Source organism: Schistocerca nitens, chromosome 1 (genome assembly GCF_023898315.1).
Source record: "Schistocerca nitens isolate TAMUIC-IGC-003100 chromosome 1, iqSchNite1.1, whole genome shotgun sequence".
NCBI classification, from domain to species: Eukaryota; Metazoa; Arthropoda; class Insecta; order Orthoptera; family Acrididae; genus Schistocerca; species Schistocerca nitens.
The window spans coordinates 948,281,396-948,300,390 of NC_064614.1; the positions used below are offsets into that span (position 1 = coordinate 948,281,396).

An 18,995-nucleotide genomic window follows, 5' to 3' on the forward strand; every position below is an offset into this window, starting at 1 on the left:
CTCTCTTACTGTCCCAAACTAAACAGAGGCTCTTGTTGAGCATGCACCAGTGAGAAACAGGAATGGAATATCACCTAGTATGTTTTAGTTACAAGGGCATTTCTTGAAAATTAAACTGAACAGAAATACGCCGGATACACTCTTATATCACATTACTATAAAACTACTAAAAGGAAAGGGGAAAAGCTATGTATACTAACAGTATCAAAGTTTTAACTTTTCTGATTAAACAGATTTTTCAATGGTGCTTCTTTTTAGAGGAACTGAAACACCAAAAGGTAGTATTTCGGGGAATGTAAAAGCCTCCTATTAAAGCAAGTAAAATGCCTTTTAGAAACTGTACTGGTCACAGGCAATACAAATTTATTAGTCAACAACCTGAAATTAATCACATCAGAAACAGTCAAGAAAATATCTGAACAAGCTTCAAAACAGGTTAACTCTTAAGTCTGGAAAACCTATCTTATGCAATGCCAACTTGACTTCAATGATTTCCACATCAAAGAAATAGTGTTGTTGGTCATTCACAGGATGAAAGTTCATGTGTAACACATATTAAAAAGTAATTAATGCCAGCAATCAACACAAAGTGATTCACTTAACACTTCTGTTATGACAAGGAAAATACTGAAGTGTCTAAGCTAATTCGTGGGATTAAACACCTAGTTAATCAGTCTTACAACTAATGATAGGCATAATTATAAGGGCACAGGTGAAATTCAATCTGCATGTAAGGTGATATTGTATCATGGTTATCACCCCCCAATTAAGAGAGAAATATATTTTTTGTTGCAATCATGCATGTTTACTTAGGAGATTACACTTATGGCAAGTGTTAATAACCTATGACTACCATGTATCTAACCTAAATCTCAACAATGTTTCAAAGAAAATTTTATTTCATTTGTTTCTACCAGAGACAGTTTGTATTAAAGGTGTGCCACATAGGAGGCTAGTGATCATTCTAGTAAATATGCACAGATCTGTAGTTCAGCTAGCTATGTCACATAAAAAGACATACAGCATGTGAAGAATGACTTTACTGAACACAAAGTATGCATGAGACATTTTGGAATTATTTCCATCTTGAGAAATCCAAATGCAAAGATAGCACCAGGACAAGAGCCATAACCAGTTGTGCACATAACGTGAGATGACAGGTAGTCTGTATGACTCTTCTCTTTGGGCTACTTAGGACTCGGATTTCTGAAGATAGAAGCAATTTCGAAATGTATCATGCATACTTCGTGATCAACAAAGTCATTCTTCACCTGCTGTATGACTTTTTTATGTGACCTAGCCAGCTTACCTACAGATATATGCATATTTACCATATGTATTAACTAATTATGGTTGGAATGGGGTTAAGACCTGACAATTGGATTTCGTACTCTAATAGTGTAATAAAACTGATGCTCTCAATATTCAAATGAGCAAGAAAAAAAAAGTTAAAATTCACAGTAGATGCCGACAAGTTATCCGATGCAGAACATTCTCATATTTATGAATATGTCATTGACAACCATTACTCCAAATTGCAATTGACTCTAAATTGCAATTGTGCCAAAAATAAAACACCATCATTTCTACATGCATAACATTATGTTAATAATTATTACACCTCAACTCCATAAATAGTGTGGGATGGTTTAAAGTTAAATCAATATAATTAATGTAAAATCTGATGATTGGGTATCGTTTACTGCATTATCTCCTGTTAATCTGTAAGAAATTGCCTAGTGACAGAACATGACATGTCATTGTTGCTGTTGCTGCTGTTGTGGTTGTTTTGTTGGTGGTGGTGTGATCTTCAGTCCAAAGACTGTTTGACGCAGCTCTCCATGCATGTCTACCCTGTACAAGCCTCTTCATCCCTGTATAACTTCTGCAGATTCTGTCCATTTGAACCTTCTTACTGTACTAAGCCTTGGTGTCCCTCTGCAAGTTTTGCCCCCCCCCCCTCCCATGCTCCCCCTCTTCATTAGAAAAAGCAATACTTCCTTGTGGCCTCACAATATGTCCTATCATTAGTTACCTGTCTAACCATCTAATCTTCAGCTTTCTTCTGTAGTGGCAGATTTCAAAAGCTTCTATTCTCTTCTTGTCTGAACAGTTTATTGTCCTCATTTCACTTCTGCACAAGCCTACATTCCAGACAAATATAAAAATGACATATTATCTAACTTCAAACTAAATTTCATTGTTTTGAGTCTCTACAGAATGATGAAAATAAATATCAGGCAATATGTACAACAATTTCACTATTAAATTGGCATACCATATTTCGTGAAGGAATAGAGCTGATGCGATTATCTGATGTTTCCTGGAATTCTTCTATGGCTGTTGACACAGCCATGGTAAGAAAAGTGTCACTGTCTAAAGAACATCCACCCTAGAACAAATAAAAACACTTATCACAGTTAAAATGAAACAAATGTGACATAAGGTAACACAACAGTCCCAAAATGGTAATTTTAGAGTGGAATATAGGTAACATAGTTAATTTGTTACTTGTGTGTCCTAGGCTTTGCTGCATATAACTGTATCACCCACATTCCTGACTAATCACATTTTCAGGTGTCTAAAGACTTAGTCACTATTTTCTGTTTCCTGTATCACAACTTTTTTGTTTCCACTTGTAATTCTAATGAATCTATACTACTTGTCCCCAGTTTCAGTTCTACTGAAAACTTGGTCTGCATCTACATCTATACTCGGCAAACCACTGTGAAGGCATGAAAGATGATACGTCCCATTCTATCAGTATTAGGGACTTTTCCCATTCCATTCACATACGGTACATGGGAAGAATGATTGCTTAAATGACTCTGTGCATGCTGTAATTAGTCTAATCTTGTCTCCATGATCCCTATGGAATGATACACAGAGGGTTGCAATATACTGCTAGATTCACAACTTACAGTTGATTCCAGAAACTTTTTAGTAGCTTTTCAAGAGGTAATTTATGTGCCTGCCAATTCAGTTCTTTCGAAAACTTTGTAATGCTCTCCCATGGCTCAAACAAATCTATGGCCATTCGTACTGCCCTTCTTTGTATTCATGGAGTATCCTATTAGTCCTATTTGGCTGAGGTCCCACACACTTGGATCAGTCAAACAAGTGTTTTGTATGTAGTCTTCTTGTAGATTAATTGCATTTCCCTAATACTCTACCAATAAAGAGTGGCCTGTCATCTACTTTACCTACAAATGACACTACGTAATCATTCCATTTCATATCCCTAAAAGCTGTTACATCCAGATAATTGTATGAGTTCATCTATTCCAACTGTGGCTCACTGACATTACAGTCACAGGATACTACTTTTTTTCATTTTGTGAGGTGGACAGCCAAAAAAAAAAAAAAAAAAGAAAAAAAAACAAAAAAAAAAAAAAAAGAGAGAGAGAGAGAGAGAAAATCATCAATCCAGTCACAAATTTTCCATATGATCCTACTTTTGGTAATAAGCATACATGTGGTACTGAATCAAATGCTTCTCAGAAATCGAGAAATACTGTGTCTATCTGACTGTACTGATACATGGCTCTCAGAACTTCATGCAAGAAAAGCGCATGTTAGGTTTCACATAACTGATGCTTTCAAGATTCATGCTGGTTGTCATGGAGCAGGTCATTCTATTTGAGATACCTGATTATGTTTGAGCTTCAAAAATGTTATAAGACTTTGAAACAAATGGATGTCAAGGATACTCGACAACAGTTTCGTAAATAAATTCTGGTACCCTTCTTGTAGATGTGAGTGAACTGTGCTTTCTTCCAATCCTTTGGCATGTTTTTTTCGTTTGGCACGCCTACAGTAGGTAACAGGTTAAAGAGGAACTTACTCAATAATGGATTCTGTATAGAATCCAGTAGGGATTCCATCAGGCACTGGAGCTTTGTTCAGTTTTAACGATTCAGCTGTTTCTCAGCATCACTGACACTAACATCTGTTTCACTCTCATCTTTTCACTGGTATGGGAATTCAACTGAGGCAGTACTCCGGGGCTTTCCTTTGTAAAGGAACATTTGAAAATGGACAAAGAGTGCATCTTACATGGCACTAGCAACTGTACAAATGCATCTTGTAAAATGAAGAAATCACACAACAGTTGCAGAACCAACAATTTTTCATTGAACACATAACCAGTTTCAGAGCACTTGAAGTTCCATCATATGGTGTAAAACATAATAATGAAATATATGTATTAAAAAACTATGGGAGGGAATTCTCGAGATATTCCAGTTTACCAATCCCATATATGTTTGATACAACCTGTGGTATGGGTCAACTGCACCCTAAATATTCATGTTAGTAAGTATTTACTATTACTTAGTTTTCCTCTTAGTGTTATTGGCCATGTGGTGTGGGGGAGGGGAGGGGGACAGGTTTTATGGAATTTATGTAGGTAATTCCACAAAATGTGTGAATACGTGTTTTCTCTTCCCATCTTTATAACATCTTACATTTTTAATGATTCTGGTGGCTTTTGGTGTGTGGTCATGATGGTTTTATAGATCTTTCTAGGTCTCCCCCTTTTTACTCTTTTGACATGGAACTTCTGTTCCATAATGACACTGGTGCAAGGATGATCTCAGATGGTTAAGTGATTTCATTTGTAACATCCTGTTATCTCTTTCATTCTGAATTTTACTTTAGATATTCTAACTGTTTAGTTCCTTAGGTGGAGAGAGAGAAAAAAAAACAACTTAAGAATTCCCTCCCATTGTCTTATAACACAATATTTTCATTATTACCATTTTCACCAGATGATGGAGCTTCTAAGTGCCTCCTGAAATGTGCACATTAACAATATCATCATAGGAATAAGCTTGTCAGCACACAGCATCACTTTACCAGTAAAAGACATTATGTCTCAAGTAGTACTTCATGATTTTAATCATAAAGCCCTAAAGATAATTAGATATTTGAAACACAGCCTGGGAGGTGAAGAGGAAACAAAATATACAACATCTTCTGTATCCTCAGACTTTCGTCCTGAATGTGATGTGCTGTTTATTTGTTTGTTTATTTACAACATGCTCCATTACACATTACGTGCAATACTAAATATATATATATCTGTGTGTGTGTGTGTGTGTGTGTGTGTGTGTGTGTGTGTGTGTGTGTGGGTGGGTGGGTGGGTGGGCGCGCGCGTGGTGCACGCGCATATGCGCAAGCTCTTGTGTGTGTGTAGTGTAATGTTTGTGTTGTATGATTTGTATGATGATGATGATGATGATGATGATGATGATGACGATGATTGTGATTATGATTATGAGAGAAGGGAGACAGTTAAACCCAGTGCCGGCACATACTCTATTTTTCAGGAATAGCACCAAGGGAACCCACGCTTATCATCCCCATCTGACAGATGGATCACCATCAACAGTGTCACTTGCGCTAACTTTCTGAGACATTGCAGAGAGGTTTGGTATTAAAACCAGGGTGTTGGCACAAAATATGGTGATCAGAAACTCTATGCCACCACTTCTCTTCCCTTTGCTGGAACAATACTGGCAGTGAAAATTTTTTCACTAGCAGGATTTGAACTGGTTTATCCCTGGCTCGAGTGCCATCGGACAAGTGTGCATTAATGACCTTGGCCATAGAGGCCAGTGTCATGTGCTGTTGTATAATATGTTTCAACAGCTTGTTGAAGAACAGGGAAACTATAATGGAAACAATTGGTCATCTGAAGTGCAATTCAACAGAACTGTGAAGACTTCTAGGTAATGGAAACAATTGGTCATCTGAAGTGCAATTCAACAGAGTGAAGACTGCTACAGAATGAAATGTAGAAGACTCTGAGAAAGGCTTTGCCATTACTGAAACCTAGGTCTGACATTATAACACTAACAAAGGCAGACCAAAACCAAATTACCCTTTTTATTGTGATTTAAGCAAATGTTGAGACAGAGCTGAGGGAAAGTATAGCATTTTAACAAAGACCATTCATCCATAAATGCAGCCATGAAAGTAGGAAAGAGTTTATGAGCAAAATGATTCATGCAACAAGAAAACTTTCTTGACTCAAAAAATAAGGGACCAGGTCTTAGCATAAATGAGGAAAGACAAGCAACGGATAACACAGTAACACTAATTATTTTGCTTAAACTTGGTTCCAGAATTACTGTGACCAATCTAGAGGAATTTTGAGCTGGTGTTGACAGTAAAGATAATATCTGAAGGAATTCCTTTCTAAGCACTGAATGGCTCAAATAAGTACTTTTCAGCATGTAACCAGGCTGTGCAAACAACTTGACACCTTACATCATCACTAAAATTCTTTCAGACTCACCCCATTCCCTCTGTCTTAAAATATTGGAACCTGATGAGTTGGCAGTCTTGTTCAATCAAGGATCATGAGCAAATCTGTTGTAACATAAAAATAAAACTGAAAAGAAACTATAAACTCACTGATGCACCTACCACTTCAGAAAATTTATAAATCTGTATCTCCATCTTTCTTTTGTAAAAACAGATATACACTTATAACAAATAAGTTATACAGGAATTGTATTTATACTTCTGAGGATACTACTTTTCAACATTTTTCTTTCTTCTGAAAATACACAAATATTTCATCATTCATAAAGAAGGGTAGCTATCGAATTTAAATAATTTACCAGACAGTATTAAACAGACAGTTTTAAAAACTCCATTTATGAATATCACATTTTACCGTGAAATGTTAATGTTTTTTTCTTTTTCATACATTAGAAAAAGTCACTTTGATTTGAATTCTTTGAAGCACTCAAAACATGGAAGCCTACATTGCGCAGCATACAGTATTACCATATCTTCTCTCTTACAGCTTTCCCTTGCATGTCAAATGTAACTAATTGACTGACTGGTTGATTCATACATTATTCACTCATTCATTCATACATACATACATTATGTTCTGTTTTCCCATCATGAAGGAGAGACAACAGGAATGTGGAACTTGTCAAGTTATACATTAACAGGCTGAAGCAACCACTGCTAGCTACTTCTTTGAAGTGAACTGACAACAAATTATGACTAGTTTTAACCAATTCAAACTGATAATTATAGCAATCACTTCTAGATTTCTTTATGTACTCATATGTATGTTGGAAGAAAAACAGCTACTTTGCAGAAAGCCATTGCTCATCCTTCTACATTACTCAGCTACTGTTACTACCTAACATTTCAAACAAAGCATTGTTACTTTATACAGACCAATATGAGTTGTCTATATATTGGCAAAATAAGGCTCTATCTGATTCAAGTATCTGAGTTACACAAAATTTACATTCTCAAGTCAAAAAATTTGGATATATTCTAGGAGGAGTGGCTAGTGGCATATTTGTTTATTGTGTGTTAAAATATTTGGGAATTTTTAGTTTGCCACCTGATGTCTACTGGCACACTGTTACACAACTTTGCCCCAGTATATAAAATTCCATTCTGACCTGTAGTGAGGAATGCAGAGCTATATGGAAATTATTTTTACTTTTAGTATTGTGGTTACTTTTAGTATTGTGAGTTCCTCCTAAGTTCGCTCTTGTCATTAACCACAAATATCATTAGGGAGTACACGTATTGGTATGTAAGTGTAAGAATACCTAGTTCCTAAAGAGATTTCTGAAAAATGTTCAGTTGTCAACTTTAAACAATATTGCTATTACATGGTTCTGTAGAATAAACACTCTTTTCACCTAAGGTGCAATGCCCCATAAGATTGTGCCATAGGACAGAATTGAGTGGAAGTATGCAATTTTGTCTGCAGGTCAACAAAGGGGGAGTGATTTCTGAGTGCAAGGCCGGCAAAATTGGGTTTTTCAGTTAGCTTATCCATAAGCTGGTGCCACCTGAGAATTTTATCTATCTGTATACTCACGATCTTCAGACATGAAGCCTCATGTTTTATTGAAATATGTGCATTAGGTTTTTCATAACCACTTTCATCTTTTCTATCTGCAGCACAATTTTCATATTGCATCACACAGATAGTCATCTTTTCTGAAAGTTTGTCAAGTTCCTCTGAAAGACTGACTAGTTTTGAGCCATTATACAAGAGTTCCTCATTTATAAGTTTGATATGTTATGTCTGTTAGCAATACTGTCTGAATTCCACAATTTATACATTTTTGTATACATGTGAAAAAAGAAAACATACACAGAAACATGGTTGATGACAAAATGCAAGAATCATGGAATGCAAGCTTTCACTGCCAGTACTTGTGTTACTGCTGATATTTGACTTATGTAAATAGCATCCTGAGTCCTTAAAGTCTCTGGTGATGTCTCCAGCAACAGGAGAGGAAATCTTTGGCAGGTAATTACTCCTTGGGCCTTAGCCTTATGACCATAAGTCAAATATCAGAAAGAATGAAAGAACCTTCAACAATATCCCTGAATAAATATTTGTGCTGAAGATAAAATGTAACACACAAATATTGGCAAGGAAGCCACTACTTTCAAGAAAGAGCTGCTACTTCCTTGGTTACATTAAATACCTGCTGTTTACCCCCTACTGCTAGCACATCATCAGCATGATGATGTTCATATTTATCAAAGTTATCTAAGTGTGCTATGAATTGATGCCAGTTTAAATAATCATTGCTACTTGTCAGGCAGCTAACAGATAAGCGGATAATTTGAAGAAATAGTAGCCAACAACATATGTCTTTTCATACTGTAGGAATTCCCAGTTTTTTTACTTAATGTCTAACAAGAGTTTATTGAATATGTTTGCACCAGAAAACACAGCCACTCTGAACCACAGAAGAGAAAGCAAGTCTTAATGGAAATTACTTTTGTATTGTATATTTTGATGATGTAAATGTCAACTCAGCTGCATTTAAACAAGAAATGTAGTGGGAGTTTAGCATCCCAAGATCTGTGAGAAATTTTAGCAATATCATCATCATGCTGATGTACTTCATATGACCCTGTTTGGTCTTACATAATGCCCCTTTCATCTCCACCAACCTGTCTTTAGATCCTAAAGTTATACAATTTATTGTCCCTTAAAAAATTGTAATTATGCACTTGAGTTTACAAAGTTCATGTTATCGTTGATTTACCTTCACAACATTTTACTGGTCTTTTTTGTGAAAAACACTGTCTTTCTTTAATCTGCATTCTCCCAGAAAATAATACTGGAAGTCAATAGCAATTGAAAGCATACAAAATGAGGAAGCATTCCTTCCTTCAAGACCAAACAATGAAAGAAATTTCTAAGTAAGAAACATACTGAACAGTGATTACTGATTTTAAAGACATCACACTGATTGCATCTAGTTGGTCTGTTCATTGGTCCAGTTATGTAGATGTTCAGCTAATTACAATCACATCAGTAATAACTGCTAAGACTTACATACATTTTAAGAGTAAACTATAATGCAAAATACTTTTTGTTACCTTATACACTAACCTGAGGAAATTTCTGCTGTAGGGCTTGATACGCAGACTGGTACTTTGGAAAAAGTAAGTTACTTTCAGCTAGTGATTGCAGCACAAAATAGAATGATATTTCACTCATAGAATAAAGCTGGTCTTTGTCTATTTGTTCAGATATAAAAGTTGCCTCTAAGTTACTCCAATCAACAAATGTAAGCAGTGCTCGAATGCTTCGCTCTCTTGCTGTAATGTCTTTCTGAACCCATCTTGAAATCAGGCTTAGGAGACTGTCCTGAGGAACGACCCAAGCCTGAACATATGAAAAGAAGTTTCAGAAATAAATATTATTTTTCTTTTAGTTGCAAGACAAAAACATATTTTGAAAAATATGAGACAATTACAACAACACATTTTCAAAACATATACAAGACATAATTAAAAATGGCATTAGTTCCAATAACAAAAGACTACATCACAGGTCCCAGTTTTGGTGCTTTGAAGATTTCCCAGTAAATTATATTATGAGGAGGACAGATTGCTACTCCCCATATAGAGGAGACAGTGCGTCAGAGATGGGCACAAAAAAAAGACTGATAAACATTTAAACTTTTGATGAAGGGCCTTCTTCCAAGGCAGAAAACACATAAACATTCACAAAAGCACAACTCACACACACATGACCACTGTCTTTGGTGCTGTAGCCAGACTCCTGACAGCAACTGCACCTGATGGGAGCAGCATTCTGGCATAGGTGGAGCAGATAAGGAGGGGCATAGGGTTGGTGGGGGGGGGGGGGGGGAATAGCATGTTGGAAGGGAGGGGGAGGTGGTGTGCTGCATGTGGGAGCATGCAGGGACATGGTGGGAACAAGGTATCGCTGCTAGATGCAGTCGGGAGGTTTGGGGGAGGGGAGGGGGGAGGAGGAAGGGGAGGGGGAAGAGCAGAAAAGGAGAGAAGTAGAGAAGGGGAAAAAGACCAGTGGGTGCATTGGCAGAATAGAAGTCTGTGCAATGTTCAATTGGAAGCAGAGAAGGGGACTGGTTGGTGGAGGACAAGGACTAGCGAAAGTTGAGGTCATGGAGATTACGGGAACGTAGGATATATTGTAGGGTGAGTTCCTGCCTTTGCAGTTCAGAAAAACTGGTGTTGGCAGGAAGAATCCAGATGGCCAGGTTCTGAAGCAGTCACTGAAATGAAACACATTGTGTTGGGTAGCATGATCAGCATCTTGGTGGTCCATCTGTCTCTGGGCCTCAGTTTGTCGATGGCCATTCATTCGGACAGACAGCTTTTTGATTTTCATGCCAATGTAGAAAGGATCACAATTGTTGCAGCTTAGTCTGTAGATCATATGACTGCTTTCACAGGTAGCCCTGCCTTAGATGGGATAGTACATGCCTCTGACAGGACTAGAGTAGATGGTGGTGGTGGTGGTGGTGGTGGTGGTGGTGGTGGTGGTTGTAGTGGTGGTGGGAGGATTTATGGGGCAGGTCTTGCAAATCTAGGTCCATTGCAGGTATGTGAGCCATGACGCAATGGGTTGGGAGTAAGGATGGACAAGGATACCGCATAGGTTTGGTGAGTGGCAGAATACCACTGTGGGAGGGGTGGGAAGGATAGTGGGTAGGACACTCCTCATTTCAGGGTACGGTGAGAGGTAGTCGAAACCCTGGCAGAGAGTGTGATTCAGTTGCTCCAGTCCTGTGTGGTACTGAGTCACAAGGGGAATGCTCCTCTTGGCCAGTTGGTGGGACTTTTGGAGGTGATGGGTGACTGGAGAGATAATGCATAGGAGATCTGTTTCTTTTTTTATATAAGGTTGGGAGGGTAATTACAGTCTGTGAATGCTTCAGTGATATCCTTGGTGTATTTCGAGAAAGGCCACTCATCACTATAGATGCAACAGCCGTGGGTGGGTAGGCTGTATGGAAGGGTCTTCAAGGGTATGGAATGGGTGGCAATTGTTGAAGTGGAGATATTGCTGTTGGTTGGTAGGTTTAATATGGGTGGAGGTAGCCATCTTTGAAGTAAAGATCAAGAAAGGTGGCTTTTTGGGTTGAGTAGGTCCAGGTGAAGCAAATGGGGGAAAAGATATTGAGGTTCTGGAGGAATGTGGATAGGGTGTATTCAGCCTCAATCCAGATCATGAAGATGTTATCAATGAATCTGAACCAGGTAAGGGGTTTGGGATTCTGGAAGTTGTGGAAGGATTGCTCTAGATGGTCCATAAATAGGTTGGTTCAGGATGGTGCCCATATGAGAGCCCATAGCCGTACCCCGGATTTGTTTGTAGGTAATAGCTTGAATGAAGAAGTAATTGTAGGTGAGGATATAGTTGGTCATGGCAGTTAGGAAGGAAGTTGCGGGTTTCAAAACCATCAGGAATTGGGAAAGGTAGTGTTCAATAGCAGTAAGGAGATAGGCATTAGTAATGTTAGTGTATAGGGAGGTGACATCAACAATGACAAGCAGGGCACTATGTATTGAAGAAACTGTGCAGAGCCAGTGGATAAAATCATTGGTATGTCTTATACAAAAGGATAGGCTGCGAGTAATAGGCTGAAGGTGTTGGTCTATAAGAGCAGAGATTATCTCAGTGGGGACTTTAGGACTGGAGTAGGTGGTGGTGGTGGTGGTGGTGGTGGTGGTGGGAGGATGTATGGGACAGGTCTTGAAATCTATATCTATTGCAGGAATGTGAGCTGTGAGGTAAGGGGTTGGGAGTAGGGATGGACAAGGATATTGCATAGGTTTAGTGGATGGTAGACTATCACTGTGCAAGGGTGGGAAGAATAGTGGGTAGAATATTCCTCATTTCAGGGCATGAAGAGAGGTAATCAAAATCCTGTTGGAAAATGTGCTTCAGTTGCTCCAGCCCTAGGTGGTATTGAGCCATGAGGTGGCCGGACATTGGGAATGTGGGATGTGGTGGGTGACTGGAGAAGTAAAACACAGGAGATCTCTTTCTGTGCAAAGTTGGAAGGGCAGAATCTCAATACCTTCAATGTCTTCTTTCTCATTCTCTTCACCTGGTCCTCCTCGAGCCAACAAGCCAACTTCCTTTATGTTCACTGCTACTTTAAGGATGGCTACATCAGTATATCCATCCATATCAAACCTAAAAACCACCAGCAAACCTCTGCTTCAACAGCTGCCACCCATTTCATACCAAAAAGTCCATTTCACACAGCCCAGCCAGCCACAATCATCACATCCGTAGTGAGTAGTCCCTTTCAAAATATTCACAGACCAGAATTACCCTCTACTTATTCTAAGAGATATGATGGTTGTAGACCGAGTGTCTTATGGAGACCTATAAAGTCCTGTACATTCTGGGTGTAGTGGTCGCATTTTCTTATGAGTGGTCCCACAAGTGATGTAAAATGTTTAGCTACAACATAGGTGGGCACTCCAATGTTACTTACAACAGGTCAAAGGGGGATCCTAACCATGTGGATTTTTGGTAGGGTTGCTGGTACAAATTTATAATGACATTGGATGGATGTGAACTCTTCTTGAGGTTGTTCAAGGTTTTCCTCTGAATTTTGCCAACCATCTCAATTTCACGATTTCAGTGATAGCTTCACAAACTGGTAGCACCTGAATTTCTGTCTCCTGTGTCCTGAAACCAATGTCTCTGTTTTACACAGACAGGAACTGTCCTTACAACATGTCATTCAATCATGCAGTCTTCCTGGACTCAATCTTGGCAAGCACCTGTCCCATGTCCACCTCCACTCCTGCATCTGTGCGCCCCCTCCCCCCCCCCCCCCCACCCCTCCCCCCATCCCTTCCACTTTACTCATTCTAAACTCACTCTCTCATCTCTGAAGTGTCCTTTTTCTTATGTTCCATTAATGTTCTATTAATGCCTCTCATTGCTAGCCCCACACCACCTTTATTTTTGTCCCTACCTCTCTGTCACCACCTCCTTTATCCCTCTCATCCACATCACATGACGCTGATGTTCATTTGTGTATGTGTGTGTGTGTGTGTGTGTGTGTGTGTGTGTGTGTGTGTGTGTCTTGAACCTACTAAATGTGGTACATGAAAAGGAATATCACAAAGTTTTTACACTGTTTTCTCAACATACGCAACTTCACATTAATTCTGTGAAACATTAACATTTTTTCTCTGATGGGTCATTGAGGCTGCTTAACTCAGACATCTTAATGCATTTTTTCCAGATCTACTACTCAGTATTTATTATTTTGCCAGAGTTTGAAAATCATTACTAGAAGTACCAACAGAAGTCCACCAGCAGTGGTTGTCTCTCCTTGATGTAGCAGTAAGTTACAGAGCCAGTATTCATGCAGAGCAGCAGCTATTGCTGTGAGATACCCACTTCTCATCATGTCACTTTTCAAAGCATAAAATAAAGCATTTTTATTGAGTCAGTGCAGAGAAATTCACTTTTACAGGGAGTATAAGTCCACAGAGCACTTCATATCTGTGGAATTTAAATCACACATTCTGTAGGCATAAATCAAACAATGGGAAATCCAGGATGGAATGTAATAATATTATGGGAAAGAAAAGTTGCTACTCACCATATAGCGGAGACACAGTGACGCAGATAGGCACAACAAAAATATTTTCACAATTAAAGCTTTCAGCCAATGGCCTTTGTCAACAACAGACACACATACGCACACACATCTCTGCTATATGGTGAGTAGCAACTATCCTTCTCATTATATTGTTACATTCTGCAGGCACCTGGTCAAGACTCTTGGGATACTGACACTATGACATTTCTAATCAAGAAGATTTATGGTTAAATCTTCTCCAAGCTACCTGCGACATTCACAATCATGGTACAAGAGAGAAGCAAGTCTTCACAAAGACTCAATAACTCACAAATAACGTGAAAAGGAGTTATCCAGTTCGGAATAAAAGTTTACAATTCCACTGCACATAAAAAAGGACACCTGCAACCACAAATATTCAAGAGTAAATAGAAATAATTTTTCAAAGAAATACTTTTTATAACACAAATGAATATCTAGAGCTATAACTTATGTAACAGATATATCATGTGGTAAACCATACTGTATGCCACATATGTATGTAATATCTTGTGCATCATACATAAATTGTTCGCAGTATTGTATGTGCCAATAAGTAAGGTATAATCTCTGTTCAAACTATTGCACTGTAAATAATGATAACTACAACCCATTTGGAATATTTTTCATATACTATATTATGTAACAATCATCAGCAGCAGTCACTTTCATAAAATATCTAGGAGTGGAATAACAATATAAAACTATTTGCAGGTATGGCAAATGCCACACCGAGATTCATACAAAGGATCCTTGAGAAGTGTAGTCCACCCACACCGGATGTAGCTTACAAAACCCTCCTTCATCCACTGTTTGAATATTGCTCATCAGTCTGGGATTCATACCAGAGAGGACAGATGTAAGAAATAGAGAATATCCAAGGAAGAGCAAAGCATTTTTTTACCTTTTACCAAGCGCAAAAGTATTGCCGTGACGTTTCATTGGCAGATGTTGCAAGATAAGTATTCTGTATGATGGCATAGCTTAATTTTACAATTCCAAGAGCTTATGTTCCTTGATAAGTCAAATAATATATCTTGAGAAAAGACCATGATAGTAAAATTACAGACATTCAAGCTCACACGGAGGCTTAACAACAATTGTTTTTCACGTGAACTATTCACGACTGGAACAGAAATGGGAGAAAGTACCTACTGTCACACACTGTAATATGGGCTGCGAAGTATTGATGCACAGGCAGATGTACATGTAGTCTTTGTTTTGTCCTAAATTGCATGGTACATCCTTTCTACAGAATGTAAGTTAACAGGACTGAATAAGAACCAGTCAGTCCATCAATCATGAAGACAATGGGAAATTAAGAAACACTACTCATATTGGGCTCTAGAGACACAACTGAAAATACACAAGATGATTGTAATAATAATAATAATAATAATAATAATAATGGCGTGTGACGAGGGCCTCCCATCGGGTAGACCGCTCACCTGGTGCAAGTCTTTCAATTTGACGCCACTTCGGCAACTTGCGTGTCGATGGGGATGAAATGATGATGATTAGGACAACACAACACCCAGTCTCTGAGCAGAGAAAATCTCCGACCCGGCTGGGAATCGAACCCAGGCCCTTAGGATTGACAGTCTGTCCCGCTGACCACTCAGCTACCGGGGGCAGACCAATGTCAGACACTTATGTTTTTCTGTACTGCAGATGATGTAGTAATGACATCACAGATGTCTTTAACTAAACAGCTGTAAGATATTCTCAAAGTGAAAATGTTTATTGCAAGGAGATTTTCATTTTACTTAAAACATAATGTATCTGGACAACTTGATTGTCATGCTGACCACTAGATGTACTCTTTTTGAAACACCCATCATTCTTCTGATTCTTACTTGTGTGACTGCACACACTAGAAACACACTCCATTCATTTGGTTCATACTTTCTGAGTTAATACAAGACAGATACTGTCATATATATAGTTCATCGAAATTTTACATTGTCATCAACTAATGCATAATACTTCACAGTCTGTGAACACAAATGCTACTGATGATCATAATAAAAGGACAACTCTTATTATTTTCTTAACAACACTTGCTGTGTTTTGTGCTAAATTAATAAATTATTTTATCAGTTCATAATCCCTTTCTGTAGTCTAACTCAATAGTAAACAAATTACAGTGTTTTTATTGAGGTAACCAGCCACTTTGAGAACAAAAAAATGGCTCTGAGCACTATGGGACTCAACTGCTGTGGTCATAAGTCCCCTAGAACTTAGAACTACTTAAACCTAACTAACCTAAGGACAGCACACAACACCCAGCCATCACGAGGCAGAGAAAATCCCTGACCCCGCCGGGAATCGAACCCGGGAACCCGGGCGTGGGAAGCGAGAATGCTACCGCACGACCACGAGATGCGGGCCTTTGAGAACAATTGTTAAAGTGATGGAAACATACGACTACTGACAACGTTTCTACTATCCTTCTCATGCTAAAACATGGTTGGAGAAAAATCTAATAAAAAAATACACAGCAATAAGCTGAGTGCAATTATTAATTTCTCCAGGAATGTGTCTCCCTCCAAACAGTATATGCTACCACAAAATTAACTTTCTATGTAAGCTCAAGATGTACAGAATCTACTTCTCATTTCTTCTGTAACTGCTTCACATTTTTCTACATACATGGACTTCCATATACATGGGTGTAATATTTATATAATGGAGTTCACTACTCGCCAAATAAAAGAAGTACTGGGCAGTGGAAAGGTCCTCAGGAAAAAAGAAACAGCTAAGCTGCAGACACTCTCTCTGTTAGATTTGAAAGTTACCACCTCAACTGCCCCAGCACCTCACCATCCCTTAAGTCAAAAGCACTGCACACAGCCGCCACCAAGCATCACCACAGGGAAATGTGTCATTACATATATCCTGTTGGGTGTCCAGGGTCTATATGTGATAGAGCTGTCTAGCTTCTTTGGTCCTGGTGATGAAGCGTTTCACATGCTCATCCAGAGCAACATCCAGTTGAAACAGGTACTGCGTATCCATTGTCATTTTGGCCTCATAAACACAGAGCAAAAAAAAAAAAAAAAAAAAAAAAAAAAAAAAAGGAATGGAATGAAGACTGTAGTCTCTTATTGCACTGTGTTGCGTGCAAATGTCACGGCAAGCAGTAATGCATCCCTATGTCTCTGCTTGATACTAACATATGACAGCACATCTGCCAATGTCTTGTTATAGCACTCTGTGAGACAAGTCATCTGTGGGTGGAAAAGCACTTGTCATCCTGTGGTTGATTACCTCTGATACTAGTCTTCAAAAGGCAATCTTTTCCATGATCACAGATCATCATGTGGGATGTTTCGTCTTTCAAAATGGTATCTTCCAACAAGAAACTTCGCAATTTCAAGGGCTTCGGCAGTCAGCACAGTTTTGGTGACAGCGTAGCGGGTCAGGAAGTCCCTGCAGACTATTATCCACCAATTTTCTGACTTTGGGAACCTTCCCAGAGGTTGATTCCAATTTGCTAGCATAGCATATAGTCCAATCAAACTGTCAAAGAAAAAGCCTGTACCTTGCAAAAGGTAGGATAGAAGATTTTATTTTTTTAACTAGTTCATGTGGTTGGAAACATTGGAAAACCAAATTTTGCAACAAAATTTATGTTGTCTAAACTTTCTGTAGTCAAAGGCATTGAAAATTTCATAGTTTTTCAAAAAATCCCAATTTCTTATGTTCCTAGCACTGTCATGTCTATTTACTTTCTAGAAGAGCATAAAATTCTCTACAAATTTGATTACTACAATCTTTTTTTGCATCCAATACCAGGGGCACTAAAGTTCGCAAAAAGTAAAGAACTTTCAAACTCAGTGCAAAATTCCAAAATATGAAGTATTAGAGCACTTCTATTTCAGTTGTGGTGTAGAGTTTAGAGAATTTCCGTGTCAATTCTAGAACCACTTGGCCTTCTACCATTTCAAACACACGATATTTTAAATACAAGTGTGAGAGAGCCTATCTACTGCGTGTCACCTGTCTGTGTGTGCAGGTCCAACGTGTGTAGTGAGAAAACTTAAGACACAGTGGTCAAACAGCACCAACAAGTACTTGTTGGTCGCGCCACGGAAGTTGTAATGAAAGAACATGGTAGCCCCAAGGAACTTCTGTGTTATTCTGTGATATTTTATAACTTTGACTACTGTAGTGATGAAAAAAACATTTGAGTTGAAAAAAAAGATTTTTATTAATTTTTAACAGAGATGTGCTAGATGCAAGACTAGTTCACGATTTCCGTGGTTGCTGAATCAACTACGTGGTAAATGTATCTTAATTTGAGTCTAACATGAGACGACATGGGTCACTTACAAGAAGTCTAATAACGAGATTTTCACTCTGCAGCAGAGTGTGCGCTGATATGAAACCTCCTGGCAGATTGAAACTGTGTGCCAGACTGAGACTCGAACTCAGGACTTTTGCCTTTCGCGGGCAAGTGCTCTATCATATGAGCTACCCAAGCACGACTCACGCCCCGTCCTCACAGCTTTACTTCCACCAATACCTCGTCTCCTACTTTCCAAACTTCATAGAAGCTCTCCTGTGAACCTTGCAGCATCCTGGAAGAAAGGATATTGTGGAGGCATGGCTTAGCCACTGCCAGGGGGATGTTTCCAGAATGAGATTTTCACTCTGCAGTGGAGTGTACACTGATATGAAACTTCCTGGCAGATTAAAACTGTGTGCCAGACCGAGACTTGAACTCGGGACCTTTGTCTTTCGCGGACTAGTGCTCTACCATCTGAGCTACCCAAGCACGACTCACGCCCCATCCTCACAGCTTTACCTCTGCCAGTACTTCGTCTCCTACTTTCCAAACTTCACAGAAGCTCTCTTCAGGAGAGAGGCAAAGGTCCTGATTTTGAGTCTCAGTTCGGCACACAGTTTTAATCTGCCAGGAAGTTTCATATCAGTGCACACTCCACTGCAGAGTGAAAATCTCATTCTGGAAACATCCCCCCAGCTGTGGCTAAACCATGTCTCCGCAATAAACTTTCTTCCAGGAGTGCTAGTTCTGCCTTCACAGGAGAG

The 18,995-nt window shown here is 38.8% G+C and overlaps 1 protein-coding gene across 3 annotated transcripts in view; it reads right to left on the minus strand.

Annotated features, from left to right (window-relative positions):
- Positions 1 to 18,995, minus strand: part of LOC126194409 (myoneurin-like) — a 128,455-nt gene that overhangs the window by 84,116 nt on the left and 25,344 nt on the right. For all 3 annotated transcript variants that reach the window (XM_049932764.1, XM_049932763.1, XM_049932765.1), the window contains exons 2-3: positions 9,407 to 9,682; positions 2,279 to 2,392 (exon numbers count right to left, since the gene is read on the minus strand). In XM_049932764.1, the coding sequence (XP_049788721.1) occupies positions 2,279 to 2,392; positions 9,407 to 9,682 (390 nt within the window). The remainder of the gene's footprint in view (positions 1 to 2,278; positions 2,393 to 9,406; positions 9,683 to 18,995) is intronic.